The sequence below is a fragment of the Anabrus simplex genome, chromosome 5 (assembly GCF_040414725.1).
Source record: "Anabrus simplex isolate iqAnaSimp1 chromosome 5, ASM4041472v1, whole genome shotgun sequence".
Lineage (NCBI taxonomy): Eukaryota > Metazoa > Arthropoda > Insecta > Orthoptera > Tettigoniidae > Anabrus > Anabrus simplex.
In genome coordinates, this window is record NC_090269.1 from 33,480,783 (window position 1) to 33,495,531 (window position 14,749).

The window sequence follows — 14,749 nt, forward strand, 5'->3', positions numbered from 1 at the left end:
CCGGCTGAGTAACAGGGAAATTAGTCGTGATCACGACGACTGCCGGTTCCAGGGTTAAAGTCTGGATCATTTAAAAATTGTATTAAATTTTATCATTGAAATTCATGGGGCACCCTGTACCACATGTGTTTATTTTTCTGGGACTTTCAAAAGATACAAGTTTTGAGAAGTTTCCAGGGACAATACAACAAGCTACAAATTAAAAATGTAAATTTGGTTTAAATAAATCGAAAGGTAACTCCTATGCAGTCAATGGTCATTAATTTTTCCGTGCTATTTCCTGTTGTACCACCGGCGACGTTCATTTTCTGTCTTCAGGGTCATATTGTGGACGTGTTGTCCGGGAGCTCTGTGCTTATCGCGGGGTAAGCAAATCTTAAATTTCCTAATGTAACTATATTTTATTTTACTTCAAGTTTTAATCTGTCACAAGAGTTTACCAGTTGATTTTTCTATCAGAAATCAATTGTCATTTATAATAGTGTAAAGAGGTTTTATGTCCATCTTCACATTGGCACGAGGCAAGCCTTTTCTAACAGTTTTGGTACCTTTAGATTACATTTCTCATTAAGCTTGACCTCAGTAAATCTGATACATTTTAATTTTTTCTTCCTTATGACCTATATTTTATTTCTTTGGTGAAGGTGGTCATTTCACATTTTCATCTTGTAATTTTCTTTGAATATGGACCCACTCTGCGCAGTGGACCCATTTGGAAGTATTTTCCATGAAGACTAGTACTGGCAAGATTGTAAGACTGCAACGTAATTACATCAGGGTTTGTATTTCTATTTTGTATTTATGCTACCAGTAGTGTTCCTTATTTCCTTTTCTTTGATCTTTTTTATAATACATACGTGTTAACTAAATTATTCTTTGCTGAAGTTTCAGCCACAAAAATCCTTCAATCCATAACCTCATAGGGTTCCTTCCACTGTCCACATTCTGCCGTTAGTTTCAGTGTATTTTACCTTGTTTAATTTTGATTTTATGATATGGTTTTAATGATTCTAAATTTATTTACATGTTTCAAAAGTTTTTTTTTTTTAATAACTGTTATGCTAAGCACTCAATCGCAGCTACAAAATCAGCTACTGGTGTCAAGGCGATGTTTTTTTTTTTTTTTTTCAGAGCGCGTAGTGAAGAGTGCAGCCCCAGTGCATTCTATGTACTGTATATCTTCAGTGAACCCCCTACAAATAGATAAGTCTTAGTAAACTGGCTTATCAAGAGCTTATTCCTTTAATTAATAAGCTCTGTATATTTGCGCATGTCGCAGTAATTTTGACGTCAACACTCAGTTGTTCTCTGGAATAAGCAAAGAGGTTCAATTTCAGGATCGTGGGCACAGGGCCATGGAGGAGTTATAAGGAGCAAGGAAAACATAGCCCAGGTATTGCTGGTGAGTTGACCAATGATAGATGCAAATTAAATCAAGCAGTCCCAAAATTAGCCGAAGCACTGTCTCAGAGTGTGCAATTAAAATTTCCCATATATGGTAAGATACAGTTGTATTAACAAGTGTTGATATTGAATAGATGGACCACTTAAAACCAAATCATACGTAATTAATTGGTGTCAGTACAGATCGAAAATGAAACTTGTAGCATATGAAATTTTAATTTGGGATTTTGAGGTTCTGCTATAATTAACCACAATGAACCAGAGTATTTTGGTAACTGCGATTTGTATAGCATCAATAGGCTTACATAGCATATGTTTAGATACTGAATGAAACTTTTAATCAGTAATACATTTTTTTTTTTTTTTTTTTGAAAAGTAGACAGCAAAATATGCCAACACATGTAATAGTAGTTTGCTTAACATGTTGAAGCAATTATTCCTCCATAAGCAACATCTTCAAGATAAGAATAAACGGGATCAGCTTAAAGTAACTGCGCTTCATATTTTCTCTCTCTCTCTCTCTCTCTCTCTCTCATTCCTTATGGTTTTGGTAACTTCCTCGAGCTGCAGCCAAGTGCCTTAAAAGGAAGGTACCGAGCTCGATAGCTGCAGTCGCTTAAGTGCGGCCAGTATCCAGTATTCGGGAGATAGTAGGTTCGAACCCCACTGTCGGTAGCCCTGAAAATGGTTTTCCGTGGTTTCCCCATTTTCACACCAGGCAAATGCTGGGGCTGTACCTTGATTATGGCCACGGCCACTTCCTTCCCACTCCTAGCCCTTCCCTGTCCCATCGTCGCCATAAGATCTATCTGTCTCGGTGTGACATAAAACAACTAGCAAAAAAAAAAAAAAAAAAAAAAAAGGAAGGTCTCGTTGCTAATCAGCAATGTCATTATTTTACATCTATGATGTAAACTGCATGTAACAATAAATTTGAAAACGTTATTTTCCAAAGCAGTGAACCCCCAGACGTTTCATCCACGTGCTGCCACTGGAAGTGTGTGTCACTCTTGTTATGAGAGATAGCTGTTTTAGAAAATCACAGGAATAGGACCACCTTTTGGGTGGTTAGGCCGTGTGCATTTGCAGAGTTCCGCCCAGATGTGCCATTTGGGCTCATCAGATGGATCGGCACGCCCCTCCAATACTCTGCAAACGCACACGGCTTAACAACCCGAAAGCTGCTTCTATTCCTGTGATTTTTTAGATCTGCAGCTATGAAAGCCATTTTCGGAATTGTATCTCCAAGGGGAGTATATATTTTTGGAAATAGGGAATTCACTTCTCCTTTAGCAGGTTAGCAACCCCTAATTGCTAACACGGCACGACTACGCAGTTGGTCATTTTTGGAATAGCTTTTCTAGATTGAACACAATAATAATAACTGCTGCTAGATGCAAACACCTGACAATTTCTCTACTTACAAATTGCAAAACCATTTTCTTCAACCCACTGTATAAAAACACTGTGATGTAACTTTTCCCGTGCAGTATGGCATTCAGGTAAAATTTTTTTTTTTTTTTTTTTTTTTTTTTTCAATTTTTGGGGGAAGTCTGTGGGGCACCATTGGGTACTGGGCTTGCATGCAATGCAGATCTTGCAGGTACTAATACATCATATATGTATAATATCCACCTGCAATGCAAACCTTGTAGGTCCTAATGTTAAGCCATTGTGTACCAAGAATTTACTAATGAATCTTCCTTGAAGATGACAATTAATGGTCAAAGTAAAAGGTACCTACCTACATTCAAAAAATCCTAGTCACATATTGTCAACATGCCACACGTTACCTACATCCAACAGATCTCTCTACTGCTTGAGTATCAATATAAAATATCTCTCATATAATACCTCCAAAATAGATAGTCAATTAATTAATTAATTATATAGCCTTAACTACCATTAATCAAACTAAACTGAGATGTTAAGACAAAACTTACGGAGGTAGCAGAATCAAAAAGAAGAGCCGTGGAGTAAACATAGGGAAGGCAAATTCTCGTACATCAGTGTGTGGGAAAACTCTGTCATCTGTGTTTTCAGGAATTTGAGCACCACATAAGCTGTAAATCACATTAACATTTATAATTTACACAAAATATTTCCCAGATGCTATACATTAGTTCACTGAGTGACCAAATGATTAACTACTTACAATATTATGCCTCCAACACTGACACCAACAGCAATCATTAAACTGGAAAAAAAAAAAAAAAAAAAGAATGGAATGAATTACACTGAATTCCAACAACAGTACTAAACTGTGAATACTGATAAAGGTGAGTGTCTATAGCTCACATTTCAATATGTGATTTACTTTAAAATACAGGGTGAAGCGAAATTTGCGCACTCGGGCATCGCAGCACGACTTCTCACATGACAGCAGTAAAACAATATCTCTCACAAAAGTTCGTCCTGCGAGTATATCCGGCAGAAAAATAACGTTGCAGAGTGGCAATCTGGCAACACTGTAACCACATGTAGGGTAAACTACCTCTGTCAGCACTTACTAATCGTGCTGTACAGTTGGTGCAGAAGATAGAGTTTTGGGTTAGTATGCAGAAGGTCGAGTGTTCGATCCTACATTGAGGCGCACTTTTTAATTTGCTAATTTCCATTGGACATTACATACTGTAGTACAGTAAGACACCAGACACCATTTCTTATGTCACATGTATCCTACATTAACAAAATTTTGTAATGCTGAACACGTAACGCAACTAGTAGATGAAGTGATGCGAATAAATTCACGCCCATGACGTGGAAAGGGCGTCTTTCAAAGCTGACCAATGAAAACGAATGTTCGTGCATTTCTAGGATCGTAGTATGTAAGTGCAAATGGTTTCTAGAGGACACGCTGCAATCGCTGTTGACAATTAAGATGCCAGATACCATACATTTACGAAATAAAAAACATACGCTTCAAACCAGGATCGACCCCCTCGACCTCCTGCATGCTAACCCAAAACTCCAGCCTCTGCACCAACAGTACAGCACGACTGATATGTGCTGACAGAGGTAGTTACCCTACATGTGGTTACAGTGTTGCCAGATTGCCACTCTTCAATGTTCTTTTTCTCCCGGATATACTCACAGGACAAACTTTTGAGAGAGACATCTTTTTATTGCTGGCATGTAAGGAGTCGCGCTGCGACACTCGGGTGCGCGAATTTCGCTTCCCCCTGTATAAACCTCTTTCTAATTCAGGGGTTTCCAATTAGTAAGAACTCAAGGGCCACATTGGAAACCTGAAGCATGACTGCAGGCCGCACTTTAATTTTCGTAAAATTTCGCAAATAGGACAGAGGTACCAGTGTACAAAATAATATGAAATTGAAAGGAAGGTTTAATAACTTTAATTGCTTAAAACACTATCTTACAATTGCATAAAAGAGTGAAATTAAGAATAATCACCATCATACCCAGGTCAATTGAATTTGGAAGAAGAGCGCCCAAATGAATACTAAAAAACAGGAGATAATATTAAAGAATGAATTAGTTCCGACTTTGCAAATTTTACCTTAAAATGTCTTTCTTTCTTTCTTAATCCCTTTGCCGTCCTGGTCTATACAGGATATAAAAATGAATACATTTTTGAATGAGCTATCAAATATTTTTCGTAAATTTTTCTTCACATTTCTTAAAATAAATTTATAAAGTCCTCGCGGGCCACAAGAAATAGCTTCACGGGCCACATGTGTCCCGCAGGCCACTGTTTGGAAACCCCTGTTCTAATTGATACTCATTATTCTACCACTTTACCCACACCTGCGGGGTTGTGGGGGTGAACTGCACCATACATGGGGAATTGGCTCTGTTTTACGGTCGGATGCCGTATGGGGAGGGATTTAATCACTACTGCGTGGTTTTCTGGTGGTTGTTAATGTGGTGTGTTGCTCGAATATGAAGAGGGAAGTGTTGGGACAAACACGAAGACCCAGTCCCAGAGCCAGAAGAATTAATCAGACATAATTAAAATCCCCAACCCAGCCAGGAATTGAACGTGGCACGCTCTGAACCAGCGGTGACCATTTAGCCAAAGAGTCAGACCTTCTTTGTAATTGATATAAGGTCATATTAGTCTATCTTACTTACTTGAATGGCACTATTACATATTTTATTTTTGTTCAAAAAATTGTAATTAACACTTTCGCTCCCATATCCTACTAGGGTCGGATTAGATTTCATGTGTAAAATACAGTATCTGACCTTCGTCGGATTTCAATTTGCGTCAACCTTTTACCTCCGAAAGTATCTTAGATGACACAATGTATCTATTTGCCGGTAGAGAGCAGACAGGTGAACATTTTGCTAGAGCTTGGGGTAATTTCCCGCATTGTGGGCTGTGTGATCTAAATAAACATGTGCCATTCTTAAGGTCTTTGAAATACAGGGTCTTTTATATAAACTAAGACCGTCAAAGTGGAATTTTTACTCTCCGATACGTAAGCTCCAGTATGGGAGGCGCACGCATAATTCTTGACCTTGCAAGCAGCCTACACATGTTCGACCTGGCAAGCATCAATCGCGAGTCTGAATCTCAGATTGTAACATGGTGGGACACTTATAATTGCAACACCGTATTTTCGTATCTAAAAGTTCTGGTTTCATCTTAATAGTTGTATGAACAGTCATAACTCTCGCTATTGATGTGCAGAAAATCCTAATGGTGTATATGAAGTCCCCCATTATGACAGGATGATTGGTGTTTCATGTGCTGTTAGTGCAAGACGAATAATTGGGCCTATTTTTTTCAAGACGACAGTAAATGCAGAGGGGTACCAAGATTACATTTTGATGCCATTCTTCCATCATTTAATGGAAGAAGAAACATCCTCTGGGCGTTTTCAACAAGATTCAGCCCCTTTTCATACAGCAGAAGATTCCCTTCTTAAAATCTCGGAAGTATTTGCAGACAGAGTGATCAGTGATGGTCTAATTCCCTCTTGTTCTCCAGATCTAACAGTGTGTCATTTTTACTTGTGGGGTAAACTGAAAGAAAAAGTGTATCGAATAAATCCTCACACATTGGAGGAACCGAAAGAAAATATTACGAATGTAATCAGAAACATTACAGTGGCAGAACTCACTCGCATCACCCAGAATGCGGTTACCAGATATAATGCCTGTATAAACCAGGAAGGACGATACTTCCAGCACCTTTTATAAGATAAGATTTCATATAAGATTGTATACATGCTTAAAGCAGGGCGGCCATGCATAACATAAGTTCGGCTCAGGCAGCTGCCATACGGAAAGGTATAAACGCGTGTTCGACCTTAGTTTATATGAGAGACCCTGTATGTGGTTGGAATTCAAGTGGTGCTGCATGATATACGGAATAGTATGGAAAGTAAAAAAAATTTCTCTCTCGAGCAAGTGACTATTGCAAGTGAAAGATTCAGGCAATGAATCTTATTCTGGAATTAGATTCCAGTGATAGTGATGGTGAGGAGACAGAGACTTCTTTATTCACACTGACAACGACATACCAATCATGTCTAATCAGTTGGTAAGTTATTGTACCTCTTCACCAGAGTTCATGGACGGTGCAGGATTAAATACTGTCATTCAGAACAGTGATGAAGTAATGTCATTCCTCAATGAACTTCTGATTTTATCCTGCATGATTGTGATCAAATTATGGAGCACTCAAATTGCTTTGCGATTCATAAGGAATCAGGCTGTATATTAATTAAGATTCACAAATTTTCAGCAGAAATGACAAATTGAAGGGCTATAGTGGTTTCAGACAAATTGAGAAAATTACAATCGGAATGAAAAACAAAGTACAAGAACCAAACAATTACACAACCTTCAAAGAGAAAGTGAATGAGGAATGATTCAAGTGGTCCACTGTGGCCAATAAAGTTAATAATAATAATAATATCATCATCATCATCATCATCATCATCATCATCATCATCATCATTATTATTATTATTATTATTATTAAGATACAGCTGGTACATTTCCATCCTTGCATAGACAAAACCTCGAATAACAGTAAATAGAGAGATGGATAATCCGCCTAGTCAATACTACGTATTAAAAATTTATTTACATTTCACATTTACATTATATACAGTACATGTTTCGAGAATATGTTCATTCTCTTCTTCAGCTAAATAGGTTAAAATCTGTATACTACAATAAGACCTAATGAAACAGGCTCTCCTCCACCCCGCTAAGAAAACTAAAACTGTGACATGTACAAATACGACATATTATAATACTATATATATATTGTACCAGGAAATCCACACATAACACTATCCTCCACCACAATGACACGCAGTGACCTACACATGGCAGATGCCGCCCCCCCTCTCATCAGAGGGTCTGCCTTATAAGGGCTACACCCGGCTGGAAAATAGCCACACAAAATTATTATTACCAGGAAATTATTTGATAATACATGACTAGATATTTTGGAGAGTAATGATATCTTATCACAGGGCACACTGAGTGTAGACATGGAGCTGGGTACAGAGAGAAGTCCTGACTACAATGAGTTCCAAATTCTTTAAACTGAATTTATTCAAATAAGGTTCACCTTACAATTGTGCTGGTTACAGTGAAGTTGTTTCCATAGATCCTCCTTGATGGACAGCAACCGGTTATGTAGACCAAAGGTATCCACGAAATGTCACTGTAATATTTGTCCCAAATGGAACATAATAATTGCTTTTACACCAATAAAGTGAATAATCCATGGTAAATTAAGAAATACCATTGTTACTAGAGAAATATGTATACGTACTTACAGGCCGTAGACAGGACTCCTTTATGTTGTATTCTGCTGCTCATGCCGTCTTTTGTTTCTTTCTTGAGGTTCAGGGCTTGCACCGACGAATGGGAGTGCTATGTCTGAATTGTCATTATCTTTGTCCATATGACTAGCGCGGGCAGTTCAAACAGCTAAATAGCATGATCCCTAGACCAATAAATATATTACTTGTTTGTTGAAAGGAAAATAGCATGATCCCTGGACCAATAAATATATAATTTAATGAATGAGTTAGGGCACAAAATGAATGAGCAACAGGAAGAAAACGACACCTAATTAATTCAAACAACTTCAGTGAGCAAAGATCACATACGAAAGTGTTAGACAAACAAAACACATATGGAAGTGCTGCAACGTAGCAGAAAAAATAGTTGTAAGGTAGTACAAGTAAGTAAAATATTTCATATTATTTCTTAATTTACCACAGATTTTACACTTTATTTGAGTAAAATGAATTACTGTATTATATTCCATTTGGGACAAATATTACAGTGACATTTCGTGGATACCTTTCCTCTACATAAACCAGCAACCAAACCATGGAACCACGATCCCTTCTAGGCAGCAATGGGTCGTCATTGATACTTGAAGGTCCCGCCATGTGGTAACCACTCACTGATTGAGATATGTGAGTGTCCACATTTAACTGTCCCCCAAGTATCAGAATGGTTCACATAAACCACAGCACTTTGTGAACTGTAATTGTTGTCTCAGTTCTGACTTAGAACCCAAAACGTAAAATTTGAAAAGTAAGGGGCTCTTGGAAAATTGTGGTAGCTTTCCACAAGAAGAAAAAAATAAAGTTTGATTTCTATCGCTTGCGTCGAGTCTTTCTACCAAATAAAAATTTGCACTGTTCGTTGGAACTCATCACAACACATTTGATTCCTATTCACATCGAGTAATAGAACGTCTGATGGAATAAGTGCACTCTTAGAATTATTTATAATTCTAAAGAAACTCAATGTTTGTAGCAACCTACTAAAAGCACAGTTCACTTGGAAATGTCACTTGCATTTTACATGAATGTCTGTAAGTCCACTTTTGTCTATTTATGTAGTGTACATCGTGTAAATCACTAGGAAAAATGACTAGCATTCCTAACTACTGTATTCTATGTGAGGCATTTATTATTATTATTATTATTATTATTATTATTATTATTATTATTATTATTATTCTGGGGTTTTTCGTGGAACACAGAGGTGAAAGAAGGTGCTGGGGTGAATGGGTCTAACTACAATGTCAAGAATTGAATTTAAAACTTAAACTGAAGGTTATATTTTTTGAACTTAAAATTTAACCATTTTTACAAGTATAAGTAGCAAACATTAAACAAGATTGGAAAAAAATCCAAGATTCAGAACCTTAACACCTTGGGGTTTAAGCCCCTAGCTTTACATTTCCTGACCTACAAACTCAAATTTACAAAGAGCACAAATTCACTCAAGAGCAGAAATCTCCCTAATTCACAGAGCACTTGCTCCCAAAATACAATATCTAGCCTTCCAGAGGCACTCGTTACAATCACAAAATTAGAAAAAGAGTTAACAGGCTCTCAGTTTCTTCTAGCCTATTCAAAGCAATATCAGAAAATTACAATCACTCGTCATCAAGGCACAACTTACAAATTGAAAGGTAATGTTATACAGGGGTATCTAGTACCCAACCTACTAGTGTTGGCTACTGAATGCATGATTCGAAGCAGTGTATCGATTCATTCAAGTGTCCGAGTGAATCGATTCACAGGAAAGGCGAGCTCACGGCACAAGATTCAGCTTAATCCCAGCGGACAGTGCTGAGTGGCGCACTCACTGGATGTTGACGGGGAGCCGAGCTTCCGCTGCAGCGAGACAGTGTATCATGGCACATCGAAAGAATCGTGAACGAGCGCGGCTCAGTGAGACACATGATACACACGGCTCCTTATCGGCTCACTGGACACGCGGAGAGCCGAGCTTCCGCTGCAGCGAGGCATACAGTGAATCATGGCACATCGAAAGAATCGTGAACGAACGCGGCTCAGTGAGACACATGATACACACGGCTCCTTATCGGCTCACTGGACACGCGGAGAGCCGAGCTTCCGCTGCAGCGAGACATACAGTGAGCCATGCTAGACTGAAAGAATCGTATGCTATAATGGACTCTCGAGCTCAGCTCATTTGAAAATAATACCCATTTGCATTCACTGTCCTCTTCTTACAGGGAGGTTTAAATAATAGATGGATTTATTTGCAGTGTTAAAAAGGTAGTCACAACATAATTCTGAAGTAGCTAGTAAGTAGGTAGGCTATTAGGTTATACTATTTATTAGTTTAATGAATCTTAGTATTATAACTTAGTTGACATTTGACAATTAAACTCGACTCTAGCCTGCCCTATGACTATGAGTCATGCTCATGAGTCATGACCATTCAAAAGTACCCGTTTTATATTGGGAAGAACGGCTCAGTATTTTCTCAGTTCATATGTCACATCGGTGCACAAGACTTCAATCATATGTGGACAGACGCAATAACAGTATGTTGAATCAGAAAACCAGCGGGCTACTGTACATCTCGGGTAGCCTATACAAAATATGACGATTTAAAAAATCCTCAGCTGATAGAAACATACTTTTTAAAAAAAGACTGAGCGAGTTGTCGTGCGGTTAATATCGCGTGGCTATGCGCTTGCATTCGGGGGATGGTGGGTTCGAATCCCAACGTCGGCAGCCGTTAAGATGGTTTTTCCGTAGTTTCCCCATTTTCACACCAGGAAATGCTGGGACTGTACCTTAATTCAGGCCATGGCTGCTACCTTCCTAACCTTTCCCACCCTGCGTCGCCGGAAACCTTCGATGTATTAGAGTAACTAGCATTTTTTCTAAGAAAGGAGTTCATAGTATGAAGACCAGATGGCAGCTGCGAGCACTGAATGCTGTTGCTGCTGTCTTACTAGCACATACTACACAGATGCAGTAGGAGCGGTGACCAATGAGCCGTGAATCGGATCACTGTATCGATTCAGTAACGTGAACGGAATCAAATGAATCGATTCAGTAAAATGAATCGAATGTCCCATCACTACAACCTACAGGGCCTTTTGCGGAAAAGAACAGGTTAGTAAATGCCCCAAAACACAAATCGAATGGAGGCGTATACTTGCACTCCTAGATATGAACACTAAAAGAACCTAAGGGGCTCTAGGCCAACGAAACAGAGGCTATTCCCAAACTACAGTACTGAGGTGACTCGTATAGGAATTACATTAACCAATTACAGAATGAAAAACAGTTATGAAACGCAGTCACTTCAAACCAAGATGAAGGGGAGCTCGAGAGAGTACATCTCTCTATCCCCGATTTACAGTTGAAGATTTATGAAGTTTTTACATTAGCCGGCAGAAAGTTACATTTTTAGAAAGGCAGGTTACATAGTTAACGATTCGGACCTTTCCCTCAGGTTAAACTGCAGAGTAAGCAAGAAAGAAAGATGTTATGTGGCCATTACCTTGTAGATGTACTGCTGACCGATGAAAGAGGCCGCCCGCCTCGTACTTTGACACACACACACAATAAGATGACGATCAATTGGCCACGAGATGTGAAAAGCCACAGTTTATAAATCCTCAGGGAAGGTACAGATCATTCAAGACGAAACCAGCTACACCCTCTCATTTTTATTGGTCACTTTCAAAGTTACACTCAGAATCAAAGAAGAAGCTGGTGATAGGTAGAAAATTAATTACAGAAATTAGGGATTGGCTAGATTCAAAACTGGCAGAAATAAAAAGGAAATACTGCCAACCCAAAAATAAATGAACATCAGTAAAAAAAAAAACTTATGAATACAAAACTTCTTTGAATTATAAGTTCTTTCACTTCGCACCAGGGTGCATGATCATAGCTTTTAGTGGTGTCATCTGTGGAAGAATGTCCAAACTTCTTGATGAATGTCAAACAAAACAAGTAGAAATTCACTAAGGTTAGAAAACTGCAGAATAACAAAATTACATAATATTTTAGTGGTGACATCTTCTGATTAAATTTCTAAGTTGGTGTAGTTTCAGTTTCACTGTTTTACGAATAGACGAGTTCATTTAGGCGCTCTTTTAGAATGTGCGGCGTAGAGGTATTCCTCCTGGTACAATAATAATAATAATAATAATAATAATAATAATAATAATAATAATAATAATAATAATAATAATAATAATAATAATAATAATAATAATAATAATAATATATATATAATAATCGTCATGTTGCCGGTGTGAACTGAAGTAACAGGCACAAGAGCTATGACCTTTTATACAATGCAATGTTTTACAAATCTTCAATATATCCGTAATCCCTGGATTGATTTTGGAGAAATTAACACGAGGAGACAAAGTGTGTGGTATAAGATGTCTGTTTCTGAATCGATACTTCAATTGGTTTAGAATATAGCAAATTTCTTGCATGGACGTTTCCAGATCATATGACGTAACCTGTCCTTGACCCCGTGTTGCCTGTGCGATGAAGTTAGCATTGTGGCGGGTTGACTATTTACTCCTCCGAGACTGTTATAATTAGCACTGAAAATACACTTGTTAATACTTTATAAATTATTTATGACATATTTTATTTAAGAAATACTTGATATACGGTCAATCCTGGTACAATATATATATATATATATATATATATATACTATATAATAAAAGTAAAAACAAAAGCTAAGTCATCTCCGTACAGGCCATGAAGGTCCCTGGAGGGGGAGAAGGTAAAGTGTTCCACTGTCCGTAATCTCGGGACTTGATAGGGGTAGTGGTTAGCTCTATGTCCGGCCGCTTTGCCCCCAGGAATTAACCTTTTCTTAAATTTTACGACTTTCTGACGGGGATAATGAACCCACATCCTTCCGGGCAAACCGAGCACGCCTTTACCGCCTCGGCCAGGCAGCCCCTATGTACTATATAATACTATATATATAATGGAAATGTGAAATGTAACTACATTTTTAATGCATCTCTCTATTTACTGTCAATACTGGCCATTATGGTCACGATTATTAATAAAAACCTCCAATGTGTTAATGTTATGTTAAACCACTAGCAAAATAAGAAAAGTTCAGAGATTCATAATTAAGAGGTTTCAGTCTAGACTAGTGATACTTAAGTTCTGCTAAACCTGTAATGACATGGAAGAATAGAAAATCCTTGATATTTCATTCACCATCCTTAAAGGTATCATTTTTGCTTTCACCATGGGAGCCAAGTGCTGGTTACACTGTTCCCATTAAGCTAGCAATAAATAAATTTGATGACAATTTTCATACTTCTATTAATTTCTATCATTTTAAGTACCAGCTGGCTGTAGAAAGTATTCAATACTGATGTCTTGGACAAGAATATGAGTACCTAACTTGTTGCATCATACAGACAGTTGAATTTTAATCTCTTTACTGATAAATGTAACAAGTTGGAATAGTTAACCACGGACTTGGTGTTTTGATTTATCCCAGCATCTGCCTTGAGAATGAATAGGTTTTTTTTTTTGTTATTTGCTTTACGTTGCACCAACACAGATAGGTCTTATGGCAACGATGAGGCAGGAAGGGGCTAGGAGCGGGAAGGAAGCGGCCTTAATTATGGTACATTTGCCTGGTGTGAAAATGGGAAACCATAGAAAACCATCTTTAGGGCTGCCGACAGTGGGGTTTGAACCCACGATCTCCCGAATACTGGATACTGGCCGCACTTAATCGACTGCAGCTATCGAGCTTGGTGAGAATGAATAGTAAGGCCAAGGAGAAAAATATGGATGTAGGATGAATTCCAGATTTGGTGTTTAGAGATTCTTTTTACTCCTTCTCTTGAAATAAATAAATGATTGAATGAATGAATGAATGAATAAATAAATAAATAAATAAATAAATAAAGGATGGGAAAAAACAAGTCAATCAATCATACAACCATTGTATTATCTACAATTTACCTTACTCATTGAAAGAAGTTATGAAGAATATATGGTATTCTGTAATAAGGTAGTCAGGAGAAACACAGGATAGCCCATAAAATATAGTAGACCATAGTCTAAACTGCCATAACATCTAGAAGTGGATTTTCTGACAGGTTTTACTTGTAACATATAGCAGAAGTGTCATACTTCAATGTTCTTAAGTGTTTTTTCCTTACAAGTTACAGATTGATGGTAGTGGTGATTATTGTTTTAAGAGGAGGTATAACTAGGCAACCATCCTCTCAGCTTGTGAAATGACGACCAGTAGGATTCCTCTGGAGCAACGAATTTGATGTGTATGCCTGTACTTAACAGCCAACAATGAGCAGGAAGTTCATTCATCACTGTATACACCTTGAGTACTGACCAGATGCAACAAAGTCGAAGACCATTGCACATTTAAACAAACACTTTGATACAACTGGCACTATACTGGATATGCTGCATGCAAGGAGACCAAAAACTGTCAACAGGGCTGAGAACAAGGAACGGCTGCAACAGGTGTTAGCGTCATCACCCCACACATCCGAATTAATAAGCCATCTGTCGGCAACACTGACAATTCTCAA

At 38.0% G+C, this 14,749-nt stretch overlaps 1 protein-coding gene across 1 annotated transcript in view; it reads right to left on the reverse strand.

Moving 5' to 3' along the window:
• LOC136873702 (probable Na(+)/H(+) antiporter nhx-9) overlaps positions 1-14,749 on the reverse strand; it is a 120,594-nt gene that overhangs the window by 72,170 nt on the left and 33,675 nt on the right. Inside the window, exons 4-5 of the mRNA XM_067146832.2 lie at positions 3,560-3,601; positions 3,348-3,467 (exon numbers count right to left, since the gene is read on the reverse strand). Of these exons, the coding sequence (XP_067002933.2) occupies positions 3,348-3,467; positions 3,560-3,601 (162 nt within the window). The remainder of the gene's footprint in view (positions 1-3,347; positions 3,468-3,559; positions 3,602-14,749) is intronic.